This window comes from Calliphora vicina, chromosome 5 (genome assembly GCF_958450345.1).
Source record: "Calliphora vicina chromosome 5, idCalVici1.1, whole genome shotgun sequence".
Lineage (NCBI taxonomy): Eukaryota > Metazoa > Arthropoda > Insecta > Diptera > Calliphoridae > Calliphora > Calliphora vicina.
In genome coordinates this window covers 65,116,540-65,138,233 of record NC_088784.1, presented here as the reverse complement: position 1 = coordinate 65,138,233, position 21,694 = coordinate 65,116,540, and the positions used below count along the sequence as shown (strand labels likewise).

The 21,694-nt window shown below is 28.3% G+C and overlaps 1 protein-coding gene across 1 annotated transcript; it reads right to left on the bottom strand.

The window, feature by feature from the left end:
• Nucleotides 1-1,178: 1,178 nt before the first annotated feature.
• Nucleotides 1,179-2,756, bottom strand: Mp20 (Muscle protein 20). Its single transcript, XM_065513153.1, has 2 exons — nt 2,599-2,756; nt 1,179-2,008 (listed from the first exon to the last, which is right to left on the bottom strand). The coding sequence occupies exons 1-2, from the start codon at nt 2,626-2,628 to the stop codon at nt 1,484-1,486; spliced, it is 555 nt and encodes a 184-aa protein (XP_065369225.1). The 5' UTR covers nt 2,629-2,756; the 3' UTR covers nt 1,179-1,483.
• Nucleotides 2,757-21,694: the final 18,938 nt, after the last annotated feature.

Sequence of the window (21,694 nt, the reverse complement as noted above, 5' to 3'; positions counted from 1 at the left end):
GGATATAAATTACTGATCTCTGTAAAATTTTGGTTCGATATTTTTTAGATATTTATCTTAGTTAATGAGTTTTTCAGATGTGATATATATGTGGGATAACTCTATTTATAAAGTATTTATGTATATTCCAGTTATTTTCGGAAGTGAACTTTATATGGACTGATCGACAAAAAATTTGGTGTCGTGATTTGTTATTAGAGGAAACTAATTTTTGCTGAATGTTGCATTCATGCACAATTGATCCATATTTCGGGAAGAAGTTTATATGGTGGCTGTGTATAATAACTCTTAAGAGTATGTGTTTAGCGATTATGATCAAAATCGGCAGACAAAAGTTCAATTTGTTTGTGATGTCTTATGGAATTCATTATATTAGAATATTAAAAAAGTGTCAATGAAATCGATCTAAGTCTTATTTTTTCTAAGTCTTATTTCCATATTATTATTATGCTTCTACACGCAGAGAAAAAATATAGTTGGGCATTGTTACTGTAACCATTTCAATATTGTTACAAGTTTTTTAACTATATTATAGTCACAGTAACCATTTACATGATTGTGGTAACCATAATATGGTTAATTTACGATTCACATGATTGTATCAACCATATATATGGTTACAGTAAACAAGTATATGTTTGTGACAACCATTCATATGGTGAAGGACTTATCATATTATGGTGCTCTCGGCTTATCATAATCTGAGAACAACATATTATGATAAATTTGTTCATCATAAATATGGTTGCCACAAACATATATTTGTTTACTGTAACCATATATATGGTTGATATAATCATGTGAATCGTAAATTAACCATATTATGGTTACCACAATCATGTAAATGGTTACTGTGAATATAATATTGTTAAAAACCTTGTAACACTATATAAATGGTTACAGTAACCATGCCCAATTATATTTTTTCTCTACGTGTAGATGCACTCATTTGGACTAAGTAAAGATGTTTATTTTAAAGTTTTCGTGAATAAAATATAAATTTTTTAAAAATTAAACAAAATATACTAGGAGTATCAATATAAGTGTATCGAATATGAATCCAATTTTAAAAAACAGTGGTCAGTTTCTTGGTGGCTTATTATTTTTTTATATAAAATATATTTTTAATTGTCAAATATCTAGATTCCTTGTCAAGTGCTTATAATAAAACCCATTAATTTTAGTTTTTTTCTATTATGTGAAACGCGTTTCTTTATTTTTTCTATTATTTTAACTTAAACATAAACTTATGTTTACTTTATATAAAATACAAAAAAATTTCTTTTACTCTTTTAATAAAAAAAAAATACAATTTCCTTCTAATAAATTTTGTGTGTTTTTGTGGTTTTATAGAAAAGAAAAGGTGTTTGTTTGTGTGTATGAGTGTATGTGTTTTTAAATTAATTTTTAACTTAAACTAAAACCGTAAAAAAATGTTTTAAAATGATAGATGAAGTGTTTGGGGATTGGCGGTATGATAAATTTACTTGCCGAGCAAGATTTTACGGCCAGCACCCAAGTTTTGACCAGCTTGGGTGGCACCCTTGTTTTGACCGGCTTGCAATCCAATGACGGTTTGGCCAGCCTTCAATTGCTCTTCGGTGAAGTCACGCTTGCACTCATCAGCAGGCTTGGGGCCCAAAAAGGGTCCTTGGAATTCGGGGTGCTTGTAGCAAGCGCGACCCAAAGCAAAGATGGTGTTGGTGACTGTGGCAATATCCTTCTTTTCCCACAAATCAACAGTTTGGAATACATCAATATCGGGTACACCATAAGCCTTCAAGGCCTTTTGGAAGTTGTTGATGTTTTCCATCATCTTGAATTGACCACCGGAAGAGTTGACCTTGGGAACGGCATTGGGGGACAAAGTGTTGATCAATTTGCACAAAACTTGACCGTCCTTAAGGTGTTCCTCGTATTCAACACCAGCGGGGAATTTCTCACCCATAATGGCTTCCATCCATTCTTGGGCTTCCTTGTCCATCTGGGGGTTACGCTTGCCAGCGATCTAGAAGAGAAGAAGATCAATAAATTGATTAGTTTGATTGATTATTTAACATTTAATTGATTATTAAATGTTAAAGATTACAAAAGTGTTGAATTTTAGGAGATTTTGAAGGAAACATTTCTTTAAAAAACTCTGTATATTTTTCAAGCATTTCAATTTTTCGATAATTTTTTGGAATATTTAAATTGTTTTTATTTTTTACATAATAAAAATATGTTTTTAATGTTTGTAATTTTTTGTTAATAATATAATTGCCAAAGCTCTTTTATTTTTAAATGTTTAAAATTGTTTTTAAATTTTTTGGTAAAATTCCAAATTTTACACATTTTGACAAATAATTATTTTATTGAAACAAAATGAATTTTATATTTATTTCTTTTTATTTGGAAAATATTCAAGGTTAAGTTAACCATTTTGAAATATTTAAGTTTCCATTTCCACAAAGTTCACTGTAACAGATTTTCGATTTGTATTTTTATTTAAAACTGGTTCAATAAATTTTTAAATTTCCAAAAATTTTCAAAATTTTCTTTTTATTTAAGCTTTTTTATTTCACTTGTTTCCTTTTATTTCACTTAATTAATATTCACCTTAGCCTTAATAGCACGTTCAAGAGACATGTTTAGTTTGGTAGTTGGTTTGTGTTTGTTTGGAAAAGTTGCTTTGATAAAAATCCAAAGTAGACTGATACTGATCCTCCGTGATGCTTCAGTTTATAAACACCTTGATTTTCATGCACAATATTCGTTATTAACGTTATTTTGTCCACAGCACCCACACACTCTCCCCCAACAATTAAACACTCAATTCTTCGAGACTCTCAGTCTCTCTCTCAATGATATTCGCCACAGTCCATCAGAAAACTACTCAGTTTAACGGAAAATTTTATTAAAAACAATTTCCATAAATATCAACCAGAAAGAAAAACTCACTCAAGAGTATAAATTTAGAAACACGCCCACGCATTTTCAATTTCTATTAGTAAATTTGAATACAAATTTTCATCATTAAGTACAAAGTAAAAAAAATTAAACATTTGTTTTCTTGTTTTTTTTTTTGATTTTTGATTTTTGTGTGCTTACCAAAACGATGAGTGTACATTTATAATTATACATTCATATGTAGTTTTTAAACGCACCACCAACTCATTCAAATTCACACTTCTCGAAAAGTACTTCCTAATATCTCGTACATAATTAAGGAATGTGGTTTCTTTGTTTTGTATCCCCCAAAAAAAAAATACACACACAAAATGTTAAACAAATTTTTGTAATTAGTTTTCAAATTAATGTTGCACCAAAATTGTTTATTTATGTGAATCGAAAAAAAATACCAAAAAATATGTGAAAAATTATTTTTTTTTGTATGATGCACTGAATTATTGGAAATCGTGAAAATTTTTGTTTATCATCGATCATTTTTATTAAATTCATAATAGTTTCCCCTTGATCAATCAACAATTTATGTGAAATATTTTAAGAATATTTATTTTGAAATTGTAAAATTATTTGTTAAAAGTGTAAAACAGATTTGAAAAATATGGATGCTATAAAAAACATTCAAATTTTATTATGAAAATTGGAAGAGTGGTCATATAAATAATATAGAAATTGATAATATATTTTTAAAAATAAAATGCCGGTAAAACAGCACATAGTGGTAGATCAAAATTGAAAATTGATTTACTCATACAAATTTAACTATAGGTACTAAAATGTTTCTCAATTAAAATGTCCGTAATTTTTATCACTAACATCAAAATTAAAGTTTTAATTGTAATTCATATTTTAGTGATTAATATGTTACCTAAATTCAATCAAAAACAAATAACGGTATTATATTTGGCCTTGCCGAATCTATTAGCAATATTATTAGTAGTTAGCAATAACAATTTGTGCCAAATGTCGGTTAGGTATCCTCATACTATAATTGTTTTTGTACGTTGGACGGACATTTTGTTCTAAATTTTTTTTTTAGTTGGAGCGATTTTCAATACCAAACATTTTGATCAACAAAGAGTATTTTCGAAAAACAACCTATCGTGCCTTCGACAGATATACATAGCTAGACTGTGTTACCATTTTACAAAGACTCAGCATATATATATTTTTGTGGGTCTATGACCCATATTTCAATGTGTAGCAAAAAAATTACAAAATCAATTTGCTGGTGTTTGTAAATTATTCTTCAGATATGGGCCTTATGAAGGAACTATGTATAAGTATGGATTGATAGTTACAAAATCCAGTGTTAAAATTGAGGCAATCTTGAAACAACTTCGCTTTAATGGGAGCTATGACCTATTAAGTGGCATTCGCCATAAAATATTGTGTTGATATTTATGTATTTGATGCTTATTTTGGTTAAATTTCGTCTCAATAACAATATTTGTTGTTGTAGAGTTTGATTTAAATTTGTTAAACCTCTAATGATTAACATGCCTCAAGGCACTCATCGCAAAATGTCAATAAATGAAAATATAACTTATATTTTATTTTAAAAACTTTAAAAGCTTTTTAAAATAATTTAAGTGCGTTTTTTAGCAACTTATGCAAAACCAGTTATATTTGCAGTTATTGGCATTTTTGTGATGAGTGCCTTGGGTATACTTGGGCATTAGAGGGTTAAAGTTTAATTCATTATATGGAAAATTATAGAGGAAAATCAATCTCCTTCCTTCGAAGCCCTATCGTACCTAACAGATGGACAGGAATGACGATATCAATAGAGTAACATAGGGACTAGACCAGGCGCGGATCCAGGTCAACCATTTGGGGGGGGAAATTAAAATTTGTTCTACATTTTTCTTTTTATTCCTTTTTTTATATGAAAACTTTTCGATTTTAAGGGGGGGAATTTCTTTTTCACCCCCTCTGGATCTGCGCCTGGACTAGAGGTAATTGTTGTTATAAGAGTTAGGTTTTTGATAATTAAGTCTCGTCTCTATGTTACCCTATGACCATAGTCTTATAAATATATACGAATTAAACATTTTAATTGGATTCGAACAAAGAAAAAATTTTCTATTTTATGAGTAAATTTGCAACTGTTATTTGCAATCTATTAGTTAAAAATTGTTATAAATTATTTGGTTGTTGATTAAAATTTCAAAGGAATTCCATACCTCATATATATTTCAAAATTAATTGCAGAATATTTTTGTCTCTCAAAATTAGTTGAACATTCATAATTGTCTTATTATACCACTGTCCAACAGCATTTTTAGAACAAAATAGCAACTCTATTATTCTGAAAGGGCATGTTAAGTAGATCAACTTTGTAGAATAAACATACAGTCCAGCTGGTCTGAATTTTTTTTTTACAAAGTTTTACTTTTTTGATATAATGCTCCCATACTAAATAAAAAAAAAATTAATTAATGTCTAAGAGAATTCTGATTGTCAGAGTTCTATCGTGGAATTTTATGGGAATCATTTTTGTGCAAGATCATATCCCTCTAGCTCCTCTCTTTAGGGGACAATTTTAGCCTTTTTTCGAGAAAATTAAAAAACTCCTTTCAAAAAGGACATTTAAGTATTAAAACAATCTACGAAAATGTTTGCCGGAAAATTTCAGTGGGGATTACTAAACACATATACAAATGTTGTAAATGAAGCTCTTTACGCTTAATTAGCAAAATTATAAATCAATTTGGATCTCAAATTTTTAACAAAAATCGAATGAGATGAAATTTAAAATATAAATAGTCTTTAAGGAGATCTAAATATCGTCTATATTTGCGATAAAATTTCGAATACAATAAAAACAACTTGCTAACTGTTTCTCGTCCCAATAAAAAGTTACACGCATCCAAATTTGGAACATGTAAAAATTGCCTTATTTTTTACGTTTTTCCAAAACACATTTTGCATGCAATATTTAAAATACGTTTAAATTGTTCCAAGTGGAGTCAGGTTTGAGGAGCTCCTGATGAATAAATATATGTTTTTTGTATAAGTAATTGGTATTGGTGAAAATCTTAGGACATGTGGATTAATAATTTAGAAAAAGGAAATTATTTTAGTAATTTTTCGAACGTAATTTTCCTTAGAAACTAAAAAATTATAATATAGGGATTTTCCATGAACAAAAATATTAAATTTGAATTAATGTATTAATTTTAACGGTAGAAGATATTATAACAAAATTGGAAATAATGTAGATCCAAATTTTGTTAAATCAATGGAATATAATTTGTATAATTTTTTATTTTCAAATAACAAAATTCCTAAAACGGGGAAAATGTGTTCAAAAAACAGAGTTTTTTTAGAAAAGAGCTTACTGTGACGTTATTTAACGCATGATAGTAAAATACCTTAAATAAGATATAGGACTATACAAATGTGGAGCTTTTTCGATGGCCAGTGCTTTGCTTTTTTATATTTTTTTTTTTAAATTGGTAAAGTTTTTATAGGTCTTGGGGAGACTAAGTGAGTCAAGTTTTACTTTACATGTTTTTGCATTAGGTTTTCTTTTCGGATTATATACAAATTTTATATAGTCCCGTATAAAATTTTTTACATGTTCCAAATTTTAATGCATGTAACTTTTTATAGGTACGAGATATCTGTTAGAAACTTGTTTTGATTTTATCTAGAATGTAATAGCAAAAATAGCTGGCATTTTTTAAAAAAAAAATCGATTCTCCATAGGCTCCACTGATCTAAAAAACCCTAAAAATATCGAGGAGAATTAAAAAAAATAAATAAATAAACCTAAATATAAATTCAACTAAAAGTGATAACTTGCATGTTTTTCGTAGATCACCTTAAGCTATGTATTCATATTTTAAATTTCAGCTCATTGGGATCATACTTGGATTTTTGGCAATTTATTCCAAAAATGTGAGACCCGATGTGGAGTGTAATTCTGATAATTAAGGGTAAATAGCTTTATATACAACTTTGGTATCTTTGTGACCGAAAAAGGGTCAAATTGACCACTAAAGAGAGGAGATAGAGGGTTTAGATCTTCCACAAAAATGATTCCCATAAGATTCCACAATATATCTCTGACATAAGAATTCTCTCAGACATTAACTTAGAATATTTTTTCAGTTAGTATAATGCTCCCTTCGATCAAAACATTAAAACTTTGATCCACTGTAAAAAAAATTCAGACCAGTCAAGCTTTATTCTACAAAAATTATTTACTCAAAATGGCCTTTCAGAATTATAGGGTCGCTATAATAAAGCGACCTAATGGGGGTTGTAGGCCTAGCTGAGGTCATACTAAAACCGTTTTCAAAGATTTTGAAACACCCTCGCAATTTTTCAAATTCAACAATAGTTATTTTAAGTTTTTTCTATGAAAACCTTTTAGATATTCTTAACAGAAACAATACTTATAACTTACAAATGTATCAAAAAATGCAAATTATTTTAAAGCGGAATCAGTTTTCTTTTCAACCCCGTTAAAAAAATTAAAGTCGGACAAAAACTGACTGAGTTACAGATCGATAAGTTGACGAATATCACTGAAAACGGTTTATTGATAATAACTTCTGAATTTGAGGGAGTTTCTGAAATTTTTAGACAAAATTTGTAATGTACTCAGAAAGACCTATAACATATGATGGGTCGTTTTCCAAGTTTTTTTCCATCGTAGCACCGTATTATTAATTATAATTAATATCGTGAAGAAATTGGATATAAACAAGTTTTATATGAACCTAAGCTTTATCTGAAAGCCACATATCAGAATATATGTTTCAGCACTTTTTTCCATAACAAAACCCATTTATTCCAAAATATCTGTCCTTTGTATATTTTCGTATTTTCGTTCGGAATACAAATTCAAATATACACAAACCATTATAGCTAAAATTATTAATAAAATGCATATTTAATAAAATGTATATTTTATTAATAGTACATTTATAATCCAATTGCATTTTTCTATTCTTCAGAAGCATTTTTATTACATTATTCAAATATGTAATTTTTACTAATTAATATAATATTTTTTGTGACACATGCACTATCTATAAATAAACCAAAAAGATCATTGAGAAAAAAGCCACCAAAATGTTGTATTTATCTTAAAAATATTTAAATCTTTTTTATGTGGAGAAAAGTGATGGTGTTTAACTTTTTGCGGCTGTGTGGTCAGTTTACTAACCACATTTTCTAAAGTCTTTAAAACATAGTTTATTGCCATCTATTGTCATTTTGCTAAACAATTATATTTTTCGAAGTCATCGTCTATGATTTTTTGCAAAGCTTTGCACTGGCTCTGGTTAGATAAATATATTAATTTGAAAATATTGTAAAAATCAGTTTTTTAAGAGATTTTCACATATTCAATAAAAAAAGATCAGAGTATTTATTGTTCATCGAATTCAGTGTTACTTTGTTAGGTCAAAAAATTTAGTCAAAAGTATTCGATTTCAAAAAAATTTATAGGAAACAAAATCTTTTATCATAGCTATTTTTAATGCCAAACGCCAAGGTGGTTAGTAAACTAACCACTTCACTCCACAAAAAACCTTGAAATTATTCACCTGTAAAATACGATACAATTCTAAATATATATTTGTTTCAATACTACTGCGTTTTGTGAATATCGACCTATAATTACACCGTGATACAATTTTACATTTTTTTGTTGGACTTGAACGACACTATACACATATGAAACCTGAGATCATATATAGTAGAACTGCGTTTTCAGTTTTTCATTTTGTGATCTTTTCTCCCTTTTAAAGTTTTAAGGATATACAAATTTCAAAAAAAATTATTTAAATAGTTCTGCTCATTAGTTTTTCTTTATATGGATATCAAATGAAAGGGGACAATTTCTAGAAGTAGATAATTTTTTTTATTTTTACTTTTCAGGACGAAAGGTTTAAAAAATGTCCTTTGAAAAATGTATCCTTTTATATCCTTGACAATTTCCAATATATTTTTCTAAAAAAAACAACACATGCTTAAATTTCGTTCTTATAGCTTAATAAGTTAAGCCTAAACAGAAAAAAACATATTATTAAGTTCATTAAAAAAAAATACTTTTATCGATACAGCAATTAAGATTACAAAAATATTAGATACTACTTTTTGGACTTGAACAAGTCCACATACACATGAAACTGGAGATCGTATATAGTAAATCTTCGTTCTCAGTTTTTAATTTTCTGATCGATTCATCTTTTTAAAGGACTTTAAATTTCAAGGATGTACAAATTTATAAAAAATTAAATAAATATTTTTATAAATGTTTGTCATCAAATAAAAAAAGACAATCATTGGAAATGAAACAAAAGAGTTACTTAAATTTTATTCTTTCATATTTTAGTATAATTCTAACAAATTCCCAATTAGTATCAGCAGGAACAATTATTATAAAAAAATTAAATTTCTTAATTAAACTTCTTTGTTAAATATTTGTGTCACGCACGAGATCATCAAAATCCGCTTGGGTTATAAAATGCGGCGATGGGTCGGCTAGCATATTTCCTATTGGTAAAAATTCCGAATAAGTTCTGATCTAGAGCCGATACTCAGTAATTCTAAATCATCACATGGAATTGTGCGAAAATTGTGTTTAAAAAAATTTACAATAAAAAAATGTTTGCCTGTATCAACCAGATCAGTTGCGACTAACGGAGGGTTAATAATATCATTATACTTTAGTCCTGTGTTTAAAATTATACAATTAATTATTGTACTATATTTGTATAAATCTTGTACCACTGTGTCATTATTATTAATGAATGAATAAAAATTCCGCTGAATCAGTGATAAAATCCCTTGTCAAATTCAAAGTATTCACAATTAAAGTATGTAGATCTTTGACATTGTTCTAAATTAGTAAGTGAACAAAGAATACAACCATAAACAATTCTGGTGATTTCATAATGCATATTTCTTTAATTTATATTCATTATTAAGCTGACAATTCAAATGATTTACGATATCAAAATACATATATTAAAACATCTCTGTTTTTTCTCGCTGCTGCTAGCAATATTTATGGCCGTAAAGAAAAAGTCAAGGTCAAAAATAAAAATATGTAAGACATCAGCAAATTAATCGTTTAATAAAACATAACCACGCAAGATAATAAGCATTTAACTCAAAACTAAACAAATCCTTAAAATTTAAACCAAAATCGTTGATTTGCAAAAATTAATAAATCAACTTTAAAACCATCATAATTGGAGATTTAGAAACTTAAAGTATTAGATTTATTATGTTTTTAACATTTTTTTAATTTCAAAACATAAACAACCAAATAAATTAAAAAATTATTAAATAATAAAAAACTGCCACTAAATATTCCACACAACTATTTTGAATTTGTCTAGTATTTGTTCATGTACGAATATTTCAAAATCCTCTTCAATCTACTTGACACAAATGTGAATTTTCACTCTCAAACACCACCTCCTCCACTCAATGTCAGGCCATAATAATGTATGGGTAACGGCCACTAAATGACACTCGGCCATAGAGGTAAAACAGAATAGAACAACGACAACAAAAACGAAAATATTATAAATGAAAATCTAAACAGGTGGAAAACAAGTCAACGAAACAGACAAACAAACGGCCGAATGGAATCATAAATTTTTAAACATTCACACGTAGTGATAATGAACGGAATGAATGTTGTGGTGGGTAGTTTTTTTGTTCATTCTTTGTCTTTAAAATTAAAAATAGTCTAGCATCGTCATTTGAAATTTTCTCAATTTTGTTTTTCTGTTTGTATGAATATTATTTTTATTTTTATACAAAAAAAAAATAAACTCACACGCTCACAGAAAATACCAATATAAAAGTGTTCCAGAAAAAACACGAAATTTACCACAGTCGTCGTCATATGTAAAAATAATTGGAACACGTCAGGTTATTGTATTCTGTTCACGTTCATAAGTATTTTTATTTTTTTGATTTTTAAGTGTCCTTTTTATGACCTACAGTTGAATTAGAAAGTTTTTAAATATAACTTTTAGCGGATGTATTTTGTATCTAATAGTAGAAGTAATGTATTATTAGAGTTCTCTGAACACTTGTTACTTACCTAGTAAGCCAGCAAGTAATATTGGAGCTAAGTGATAACTACTTATTATTTGACTAATACCCTAGTTATTTTTCTCCTCAATTTGAAAAAATTCACGCGTCTTGCTTACAAATGCACTTACATTCATCCTAGGAATATATACTTACATTCACCCGAAGAATATGCCTTGTATGAGAATCGAACCGGGTCGAATGTTTTTTTATTATATTTATATTGATATTATATATCAACTTTTATGAAATTATGTCCTCTTTTAAAAAATATACAAAATTTTTAAGAATTAAAAAAATTATAAAATTTTTTTAAAAAATATGGGAATAAAAAATTATAGCTGATTTTTTTGGAAAACTTTAATTTTTAAAATGAAATATAAGTTTTGTTATGAATCGTTTTTAATGAAATTTTACATTTATATAGAAACTTTCGATTCAAATGCAAAAGATATTTGTAAATTGTTAATGACAGTCCCACAATTTCCAAAAAACTTTCCAAAAATCCCAAAATTGAGATTTTTTAGATTTTTTAGATTTATTCAAGTCTCTAAGCTCGGGGCTATGAAATCCCTTTGCACAATATTGAAGAACACATTGGGACATACAAAACAGGTCTTAATATTTTGAATGCAGCTATGCGATTTCAGAAAAAGTTGTCTAAAGTTGAAATTTATATAAAAAATAGGTCTACTTCGGAAGGCTCTGGACCACACAATAATACGAATTTTGATATTATTTTTCTTTTATAATATTTCCTGAAATGTTATCTTTCAGAAAAAATAAATACACTATTTATCTTTTTCTTATTTTCTGTATAATTTAAAATTAATGTAAGTACTTTTTTCGAAAAAAAATAGCGAAAAAACGACTTTTTTATTTTTTTTAAGTTTGAATGCACATAACTTTTGACTCAGTAGAGTTTTTTAAACAATTCTTTCTTACTATTATTAATACATGTCTTTTTAATTCAAAAAATTACATTTCAAGAAAATCGGGAAAGAATTGGATTTGAGAATTATTAGCAAAAAACCAGACCAAGGTGGGTAAATAAAATAAAATTTTACTTTTCAAATGCGAATAACTCGTAAACTATAAGAGATAATATATGGCTAAAGCAACGTTGTAGATCTCGTCTAGTACATTCCACATATATATAAATCTTTCATATCGGACCGCAAACAAAAATTTGGGATCATTTTTAATTTTTGATATACCCGAGGTGCCCCACTTTGGGGCATTGTGGCTCGGGCCCCCCTTGGTGTTATAAGCCCAAATTCAAAACTAAAACTTATCAACACCTCCTCTATATTTCAGCACTGGCGCTGAACCACTAACATCTCGTTTTTCAGTTATTTATTACAAAGATTTTATAATTTTCGATCGAACATTTACAATTTTGACATAAAAAATATATGAAAAAACAAGTAAGAGAGCTATATTCGGCTGTGCCGAATTATATATACCCTTCACCAAATTATACATTCAAAATTTTTTTTAAATATGTATTTTTAGGTAAATAAAATTTAAAAAATTTTTTAAATTGGTTTTAATTTTTTTAAATTTTTTTTTTTTTTTCGAAATTGTTTTTTAATTTCTTTTGAAAAAGTTTTTTCCAACTTTTTTAAATTTTTTTTTTAAATATCAAAATTTTTTTTTTTTTTTTGGAAAAAGACTGACAAAAAAAATTGTTTGATGAAAAAAAATTCGTGTTAAAAAATATTTTTCCCAATTTTGACCCATTGTAGGTCCAACTTACTATAGCCTTATATATAATCGACTTTGAAATATCTATCATTAGATATCCATATTGTCTATATTAATGACTTAGTAATCCAGATATAGATCAAAAATAGGCCAAAAATCGAGGTTGTTCCGGGTTTTCCCTTATCTCAGCCATCTGTAGGCGGATTTTGTCGATTTTAAATACCAACCGAGCCGGAAGAATTCCCGATATATTGATGTATCAATTATGAATGTAAGTTATTTGGGGGCTAAGGAAAGTTGATTTAAGCATACAGACGGATATGGATATATCAACTTCGCTATCTATAACGATCCAGAATATATATACTTTGTGGTGTCGATATACCTTTGCCACTCATTGTGAAGGGTATAATAAAATATTGTTGTGTTTTAAAAAAACCATGGTACAATCAGTTACCAGGTACAATTATTAGGGAGAGTTTTCAATGTTCACCCCTAAAACGTCAAACTATATACATATTTAATCACGTCACTTTGTTTTAATTTGTTGCCGCGATATTTTATAAATTTTTAGCATTTTAATTAAAATTAGTTCACACACATTTAAAAAAATATAGTCTTTCTTCAATTGTTAAGGAATTTTTGTTTGAAATTGAATTTTTTGTAATACAAATTTAAATTGAATTATTTTTTTAGACATATCCTTTTTATATTTTTTTAATTTTCTTTTGTTTGGCGTTATAGGGAATGTATAATTGAGAACATACTTTCTAATAATTGTACCTTGCTAGTTTTGCAATGATAAAAACCACATTTGAATCACTTTCGTCAATTTCACAAAAACAGGTTGTAAATCTGTAACTGCTAAAAGGATAATCCGATTTTAATAATATTTTCTATGGCCTCTTTCTGATTTTTTCATGCCGCTATTAGTCTAGTTTTAACTAATAGCGGTCATAATCTCCCGGATAAAAAACAATTATTGGGTGTATGACTTACAAATGCGGGATTTGCTATAGATGGCGTATTTTTTTAACGCGGTAATGACATTTTGAAGGGTACATGTCTGACATTATTCTCACTTAGTTATGGAACATTATAACGTAAACAACAAAGTTTCGTTTCGTTTTGCTTTGAAAATGTCGAATTTTTGCTTTATTTCTCACAAAAGCTTACCAAGAATTGGAGGCATTACTCCATGAAAATTGTTGTAAAACTCAACAAGAGCTTGAAATATAATCGTTAGTTACTCAATCAGCAATTTCAAAACATTTGTGAGCGTTAGGACTCATACAAAAGCAGAGAAATTGGGAACATTTGAATTGAAGTGGAGAAACCTTAAGAGACGAGTTTGCATGTCCGAAATTATGATTGAACGCTATAAAAGAAAATCATTTAATCAGCAATAACATGAAGCCCAAGAGATCGTATGTAAAGACCGGTCAAAGCCAAATATCCATTGCGCTATGTTTACTGACCTGTTATTTGGTAGGAGCAAGAGGGTTCTATCTATTATTAGCTGCTGAAATCTAACCAGACAATCATAGGAAACCTGTACCGAGTGCAATTGATTCGTTTGTAGCGAGCAGACTGAATATGCGGCCAGACATGAAACCGTAATATTCAATCATGATAACGCTCGGCCACATTTTCAACATAAAAGTATTTAGAACGGTACACGTCCGACTACTATTTGTTTCGAACGCTCTCTCTAGGATGAGTATTCGATATTGGCTTGATTCGTTCTTTGCCTCATCTAACAATTTCTTTTTTCAGCAAAAAATTGTTTCACCAAATATATATACCCTTCATCATGTGTGACAAGGGTATTAATAAGTTTGTCAATCCGATTGTAATTTCTAAATTTTTAATTTGCGAGCCCATATTCAGGATCGTTATATATAGATATATTATATATGTCCGTCGACAGTCTGTATGTTGAAATCAACTAGCCGTAGTCCCCAAAAAACTTACATACTTGATTCATACATCAATATATCCGCTATATTCCCGGTTTGGTTACTATTTAAAATCGAGAAAATCAGACTACAAATGTGGCTAAGTTATAAGGAAAAAACCTATTTGACCAATTTTTGATCTACAATATATATACAATATGAATATCTAATGATAGATATTTAAAAGACCTTTGTAACGACATATATAAAGCCATAGTAAGTCGGACATACAATATGTCTAAATCGGGAAAAATATTATATAACCCAAATTTTTCACCCAACAAAAGTTTTTCAGTAATAAATTTAAAATTTTTTTTTTTAATAATTTAAATTTTTATTCTAAAGCACAGCTCTGTTACTTGCTTATTATTAAATTAATATTGGAAAATAAATTACATCTTCGCGCAGACCCCCATTTGATCGTTACTCTATGCGTTATCCGAGTTTGCTCAAATGTTCAGCATTTTGTTTTTAGATTACGGAGAACATTTTTAGACATTGAGAAAAAGTATAAAGTGATAGGATTTGTGGCATAATTGTGCCATTTTTGGCATTATTACGTTTTGAGTGTCGCCATGTAATTTACTCTCAGACCAGATTTAGTTTATTGCCACATTTAGGGATAAAATAATTTAACGTTAATCCACTTTGTTGTCTTTGGGTTCTAGTTTAATATTGCCAAACAAATAAGAAAGTATGGTCGGTCAAGCCCGACCATATAATACCCTACACCAAGTAAATGAGTAAAAATATTTTTCTTTTAAAATATCAATAGTTTATATTTTTTAGTGATTTTCGGAAGTGGGCCTTATATATGAGCTATGACCAATTATGGACCGATCACCATGAAATTATATCGTGTGATTTTTGTCTATATGAAAACTATTTATGTTGAATTTTGTGTATATACCAACATTTTTAAGTGCTTTAAGCACGTTAAAGTGATTTTCGGAAGCGGGTTTATATGGGAGCTATGACTAATTATGGACCGATCGTAACAAAATTTGGTGACATGAATTTTGTATATATACAACTTATTTGGAGCGAAATTTGTGTAGATACATATACAAATTAAACATTTATGACCGATAAAGTCCAATTTCGGAAGGGCTAGGTGAAATAATGGACCGATTTCAGCCAGTTTCAATAGGCTTCGTCCTTGGGCCGAAAAAATTATATGTACCAAAAAATTATATGCACAAGGTTTACATGGACAGCCAGCCAACCAGCCAGCCAGACGGACGGACATCGATTAATCGTTAGACCAATATTTTTGGGTGTTACAAACATCTGCACAAATGCATTATACCCTCCCCACTATGGTGGTGTAGGGTATAAATATATGACAATATATATGGGAGATTTCACGTCAAGTGAACCAAATTTTAAAATCGATGTCTTCCGATCGGTCAAGAACTCTCGGAGTTAGAGGGGGTAAAAATTTGACATTTTGGCCAAGCATGTGATTTTTCTCATCCATGTAACCTATTACTTATTGTTCTTAGCAAAATGTGTCCCCAATAGTTTAGATAGCTATTTCTTCAATCTTTCAATCTATTTAAAAAAAAAAATATTTTATTTTTTTTTCCGAAATCAAAAACTTTTTTGACTTTTTTTTTAAAATGGGCCCTTTTTTTCTTAAAATAAAGCTTAGATATTTTCCTTGAGGACCTATAAATTTATGGAATTTCGTTTTCGGTGCCGATTAAGGTGTATGCGGAAACGTAGCTTTAGTGGGATGCAAGTTCGATATTTATCAAAAAATTTTTTTTTGCTCAACAGAAAGCTCAGATATTTTCCTTCAAGACCTATTTAGTCGCTTAGTGGGATGCGAGTGGGATATCTATGAAAATAAATGTTTTGTAACTCAAAATATGCAATTTTTTAATTTTTTTTCAAAATCTAACTTTTTTTAAAATGGGCCCTTTTTTAAAATTTTTTTTTGTTCAAAAGAAAGCTTGGAAAGCATATTGGGATGCGAGTGGAATATATTGCAAAATAAATGTTTTGTAACTCAAGATATAAAATTTTTGATTTTTTTTTGGCAAAATCGAACTTTTTAAATTTTTTTTTTTTGCTCAAATGAAAGCTTATGTCCATTCCTTTAAGAGCTTTTTGGTATCTTAGTGGGACCAAGATGACCGATCTTGTTGAAAAATTGTGTCTGAATTACTATCCAATCGGAAGACATCGATTTTAAAAGTTGGTTCACTTGACGTGTAATCCCCCATATCCAAATTGTGAACACATTTATGGCACAATATATATATCAAGTTGGCCCCAAATATGAATGTTCAAATCCCATCACTGCTGGGTATCATATGGTCGAGATTCCCCGACTAAACTTTCTTACTTGTACTTTTGTTTGACTTTAAGTAGACAAATATTATGGTCTGTGCTTGTCTTACTCCTTTATGTAACTCCACATGTTATGTAGATATAAGGAGTATGTTAGAATTTATATAGCTTTTCTCATAAACTGTAATGCAAAGCAATTTGTTACTTTGTTTATCATAAAAATAAAATCTGGTTAAATTAATGCCACATGGCGCTTATTTCGCTACGTTCTCTGACTGGGAATGCGAAGAACCACAAAATACAAATATAAAAGTTGCACAATCTCAAAGAAATTCATATGCGTATTAAGAAAATAATAACAAATACTGAAACAAATATTTATATTATTAAAATAATGTACGAGTTAAAAATATATGAGATGCAACGACTTGCGGGCACACTTCATTATATAAACACCGCTAAAAATCTTTAATATTAATTGCAGTTTCCTTAATTTGCTTTAATATTTTAAATATTTAATGTAAATTTAAGTTAATGCAATGTGAAAAAAATCAAATCAAATTCTTTTACTACGTAAAAATTTATAATTTTTTGTTCAATCATAAACTTTAGCATAAAACACACATTATATTTGGTGTAGAAACTTTTAAGCAAAGTACTTGGTTTGTTTGTTTATTTATCTTCACATTATTATTATACATATTTCGTAGTATTTTTATCTTTTTGCCTTTTTGCAAATTAAATTTTCTTGTATATCTGTCAGTTTGTGTTTGAAAGGAGATCGTTAGCATTAGACAAGGTACATAGACATTGTCTACTAATAAAAACAATAGATAAAATAACAAAAATACTAAAAACATTGGGTATTTTGTTGTACAAACATATTAGTTTTTTCTTCGCATTTCAAACGAAAAATTAGGCAAAAAGTATTCATTCATTTGTACAAGTGACAGTTCAGAAATGGAAATAAATAAAGATTTCAAACTACAAAAGCATTGAAAAAGTTTGTAGGAAAATTTGTTTATTTAATGAGCCAGCCGAAAATGTGATAAGTATCTAAAAATATAATTTCGTTAAACAAATGGAAAAACACATAGAGCAGAGAACGAGTAAAACTTTTTAAAATAGATAAACAAATTTTTAAATAACTATTTCTTGTTTATAATTAAACATTTCGCATACGCAAATTTATAGCAATATATACATCATTCATTAATATTAACAGTACGAATCAGTTCTATTTTAACCAACAAATTTAGGGAATTTTGAAAATTAGGAAGATTTTGAATAGTGGTTTATACATTTTGTAAGTTGGAAATAATTCGGTAGCTCGTTATTAATTTGAAATTCTACGTAAATAATGCAAGGTCAACAAATAAAGAAAAAATATGGTGCCGAGAGTGGTTTGTGCTAGTTGTATTGATAAAACCAATCATTTTTCAAAATTGGCTGTCATAAGTAAATTCGTGTGCCCGATTTGTATTTTTATATGTAGATTTCTATACATAAATTTGTTTTAACATTATTTCACATGACCGTGTTTTGTTACATATGTGGAGAACACACTATCAGCCTTAGGAAAGAAAACAATTATTTTAAGATGAAGATTTAAATAGGACCTCAATTAGTCAAGAGTTCCAAACATTGTATGTAAAGTGTGTAATGAACATTTAAGACAATGAGAAAGCTGTAACCGTAGTCATCTGAAGTTTGGTGTACCCATGATTTGAGGTGTTAAAGACGCCTTTTCTTTTTTCACTAGATGTTTTATAAGTGACTTGATAAGAGGCCTTGATCATTTGAAAGAGAGATCTGGGCTGCTAATATCTAGAAAGACATATTTTAACTCAAATTACGAAGGACCATTCTGCCATTTTTAAGCTCTGACTTTTAACGAAAATGGGACTGTCAAGCTACAAAACTAATGAACAATAAGTATGCTTCTGTGCCTATTGCTAATTCTAAGAAATTAAAGCAGAATTATCAAAACGTAGATGTTGTTTTAAAAATACTTAAGTAGACGAATCACCAATGGGTTATATGCGTCGATTTAAAAATGATTAATTTCATGTTACGTCAGTAGAGCAAAGCACAACCTTTGGATCAAGACAGACATCTGAGGAAAAAGATGACGGTTGACATATTCATATTCAAATAAGACTTTTAATGAAAGACAATGATTTTATTCATTCAATGAACGATTTAGAACCAGCGGCTTGGGAAACTTTTTTTGCCGTTGCGGAAATAAGAATGCTGAAAATTACGAGGAATTAGATAAAGTACTTTTAATTTGATTTAGACATCTTGGATGTAATATAAGCATAAAAGTACAATATCTGCACAGTCATTTAGACAAGTTTCCTGAAAGCCTTAATTCGTATAACGAAGAACAAGGAGAATATTTCCATCAGGATTTAAAAGTGATGGAAAATAGATATCAAAGACAAATTACTGCTCGAATATCACATGGAGTGTTAAAAGGTCCTAAATCTAAAAAAGAAGCTTCTGTTGTAAAATAGTTAATTTTTGTTTTTCTCCCATGCAATTTCTCGAAAACTACACGCAGGATAGAAAAAATAATTATACTGTTAAATCCTCGTATATATAAAGACATTTATTTATCTTAAAAATATCGATAATGAACCAATATTTTACACATGTATGCAAACATCATTATATTTGCTTTGTAGTTGCACTGTCAACTACAAAGTTGACAGTTTATTAAACAATGTCCGTCCGTCCACCAAGCTGGCTCACAGTGCTTTGTTCAATGGACAAAAATCAAAAACAAGATTATGTCTTTGATGTTAATGAAATTTATATTTTTCAATAGACAACTAAATAACTCATTCGTGTAAAAAAGACTTTTTTATAAATATCTCTTTTTGTCGTCACTAGAGGTCGCTAAAGTTAGTACATTTTCAACATAAATTTTATGGAGAAAAATATATTTTTTTTATGGTTAACTAAAATCATTGTTAAAAGTTCGTTTTAAAAGATATAAACTCGCGATTGGCTGCAAATGAAAGAATATGAATGTGGAATTATGGAAAATTACTGTTTTTGTCAAAAAATTTTTAACAGTTTAATCTGCGCAATTTTTAATAATTAAAATTTTTTTTATTGTAAGCCTGAATTTCTAAAACTTTGTTGGAATATTAGTAAAATACGTGTTAATCTATTTTGATTATGTTTTACTATAGAATAGCCATAAGTATTATCTATAAGAAAATGTAATCATTAGTTGTCCTTTCGTATGAAAACTATTAAAATTTTGTTTTCGTTTAAATGTATAAATTACAATTTCGTAAATTTTCAATTTGATGGTTTTGGGAAATAGCTCCAGATTTTTGGTTTTTTATAAAATAATACCGTTTTTTCTTTTAAATAACTAAGAAATATTGCGTTATTTAACAAAAGTAGTTTAATGGCATAAAGTGTATTAATAGGTCTTTATTTGGTTCTTGATGTTGTATGTTTTTTTGCTGAAATCAAAAAAAAAATCCAAAGTTTGATTTAATTTTGAAAAAAAACATGTTAATCAATTTTAATTTTTCTTTAATTTTATCTAATGCCTATCTCTTATTTATTATAATGTGAAATCATTATTTGTCCGTTTTGACTAGAACTTTAAAAAAAATTGGTTTTTGATGGCACCCATAAATAATACATTTTTACCGTATATGTAAGTAACTCAATAATTTAATATAACCTACATAGCCTTAGATTGAGATATTAATATGAGCTTCTGCTGATATTAGGAACACTTAAAATATAATCCAACATCCAGTTTCTAATTTTACAGCTGAACCATAAGGCTATCAATACTTGAAAATGTCCGTCCATCCGTCCTTCCGAATTTAGAAAATATATAAAATATTTCAGTATTTTTTTTACAAAAGGATATTTGGCAGTTATGTAAATCCTTGCTAGAATTAAAATGTTAATTACTAAATTAATCTGATATTATAAGAGAACAATAATTTCTGAAAATTAATAATTTTATTCAGGTTCATAGGTTTTTTAAGGAAAAGGATGTATGGCAGCCACCCGAATCCTTGCTGCGATTGTAATAAAAATTTTCACAAACAACAATAGCTTTATTAAAATGATTATAACCAAATTGGTTCCAAAATAAGAAACGATTTTTACGAATTTTTTAAAAAAAAAATTAGATGTTATACAGGATATTAAAATCTTGATGTCTTGGAATTATGAATATCCTTCCGATAAAATTTTCATAACTTTGCATCTAATATTATAAGACAACAATAATTTCTGAAAATTAATAATTTTATACAGGTTTATAGGTTTTTTAAGGAAAAGGATGTATGGCAGCCACCCGAATCCGTGCTGCGATTGTGATAAAAATTTTCACAAACAACAATAACTTTATTAAAATGACTATAACCAAATTTTAAAATGTTAGGAGTATAACTGTGAATTTTATTCAAAATTATATGTTCAGGATATATGGGAGGTACCCGTGTCCTTTCACGGATTTTTTCAAGAATTATATTTTTTCTTAATCTTACCAAAAGGTAATATTCCACTAATTTTTATTCGTCTGCAATAACTCCTTCTATTTTTGTCCATTGCCTATATGAAAACAAAGCACTGTGTGGCTGTCCATGTACACATTGTATTCAAATGAAATTCAATACAAATAAGTTTCACATCAAAAGAAATCTGTTCATATGTTTGGTGTAGGG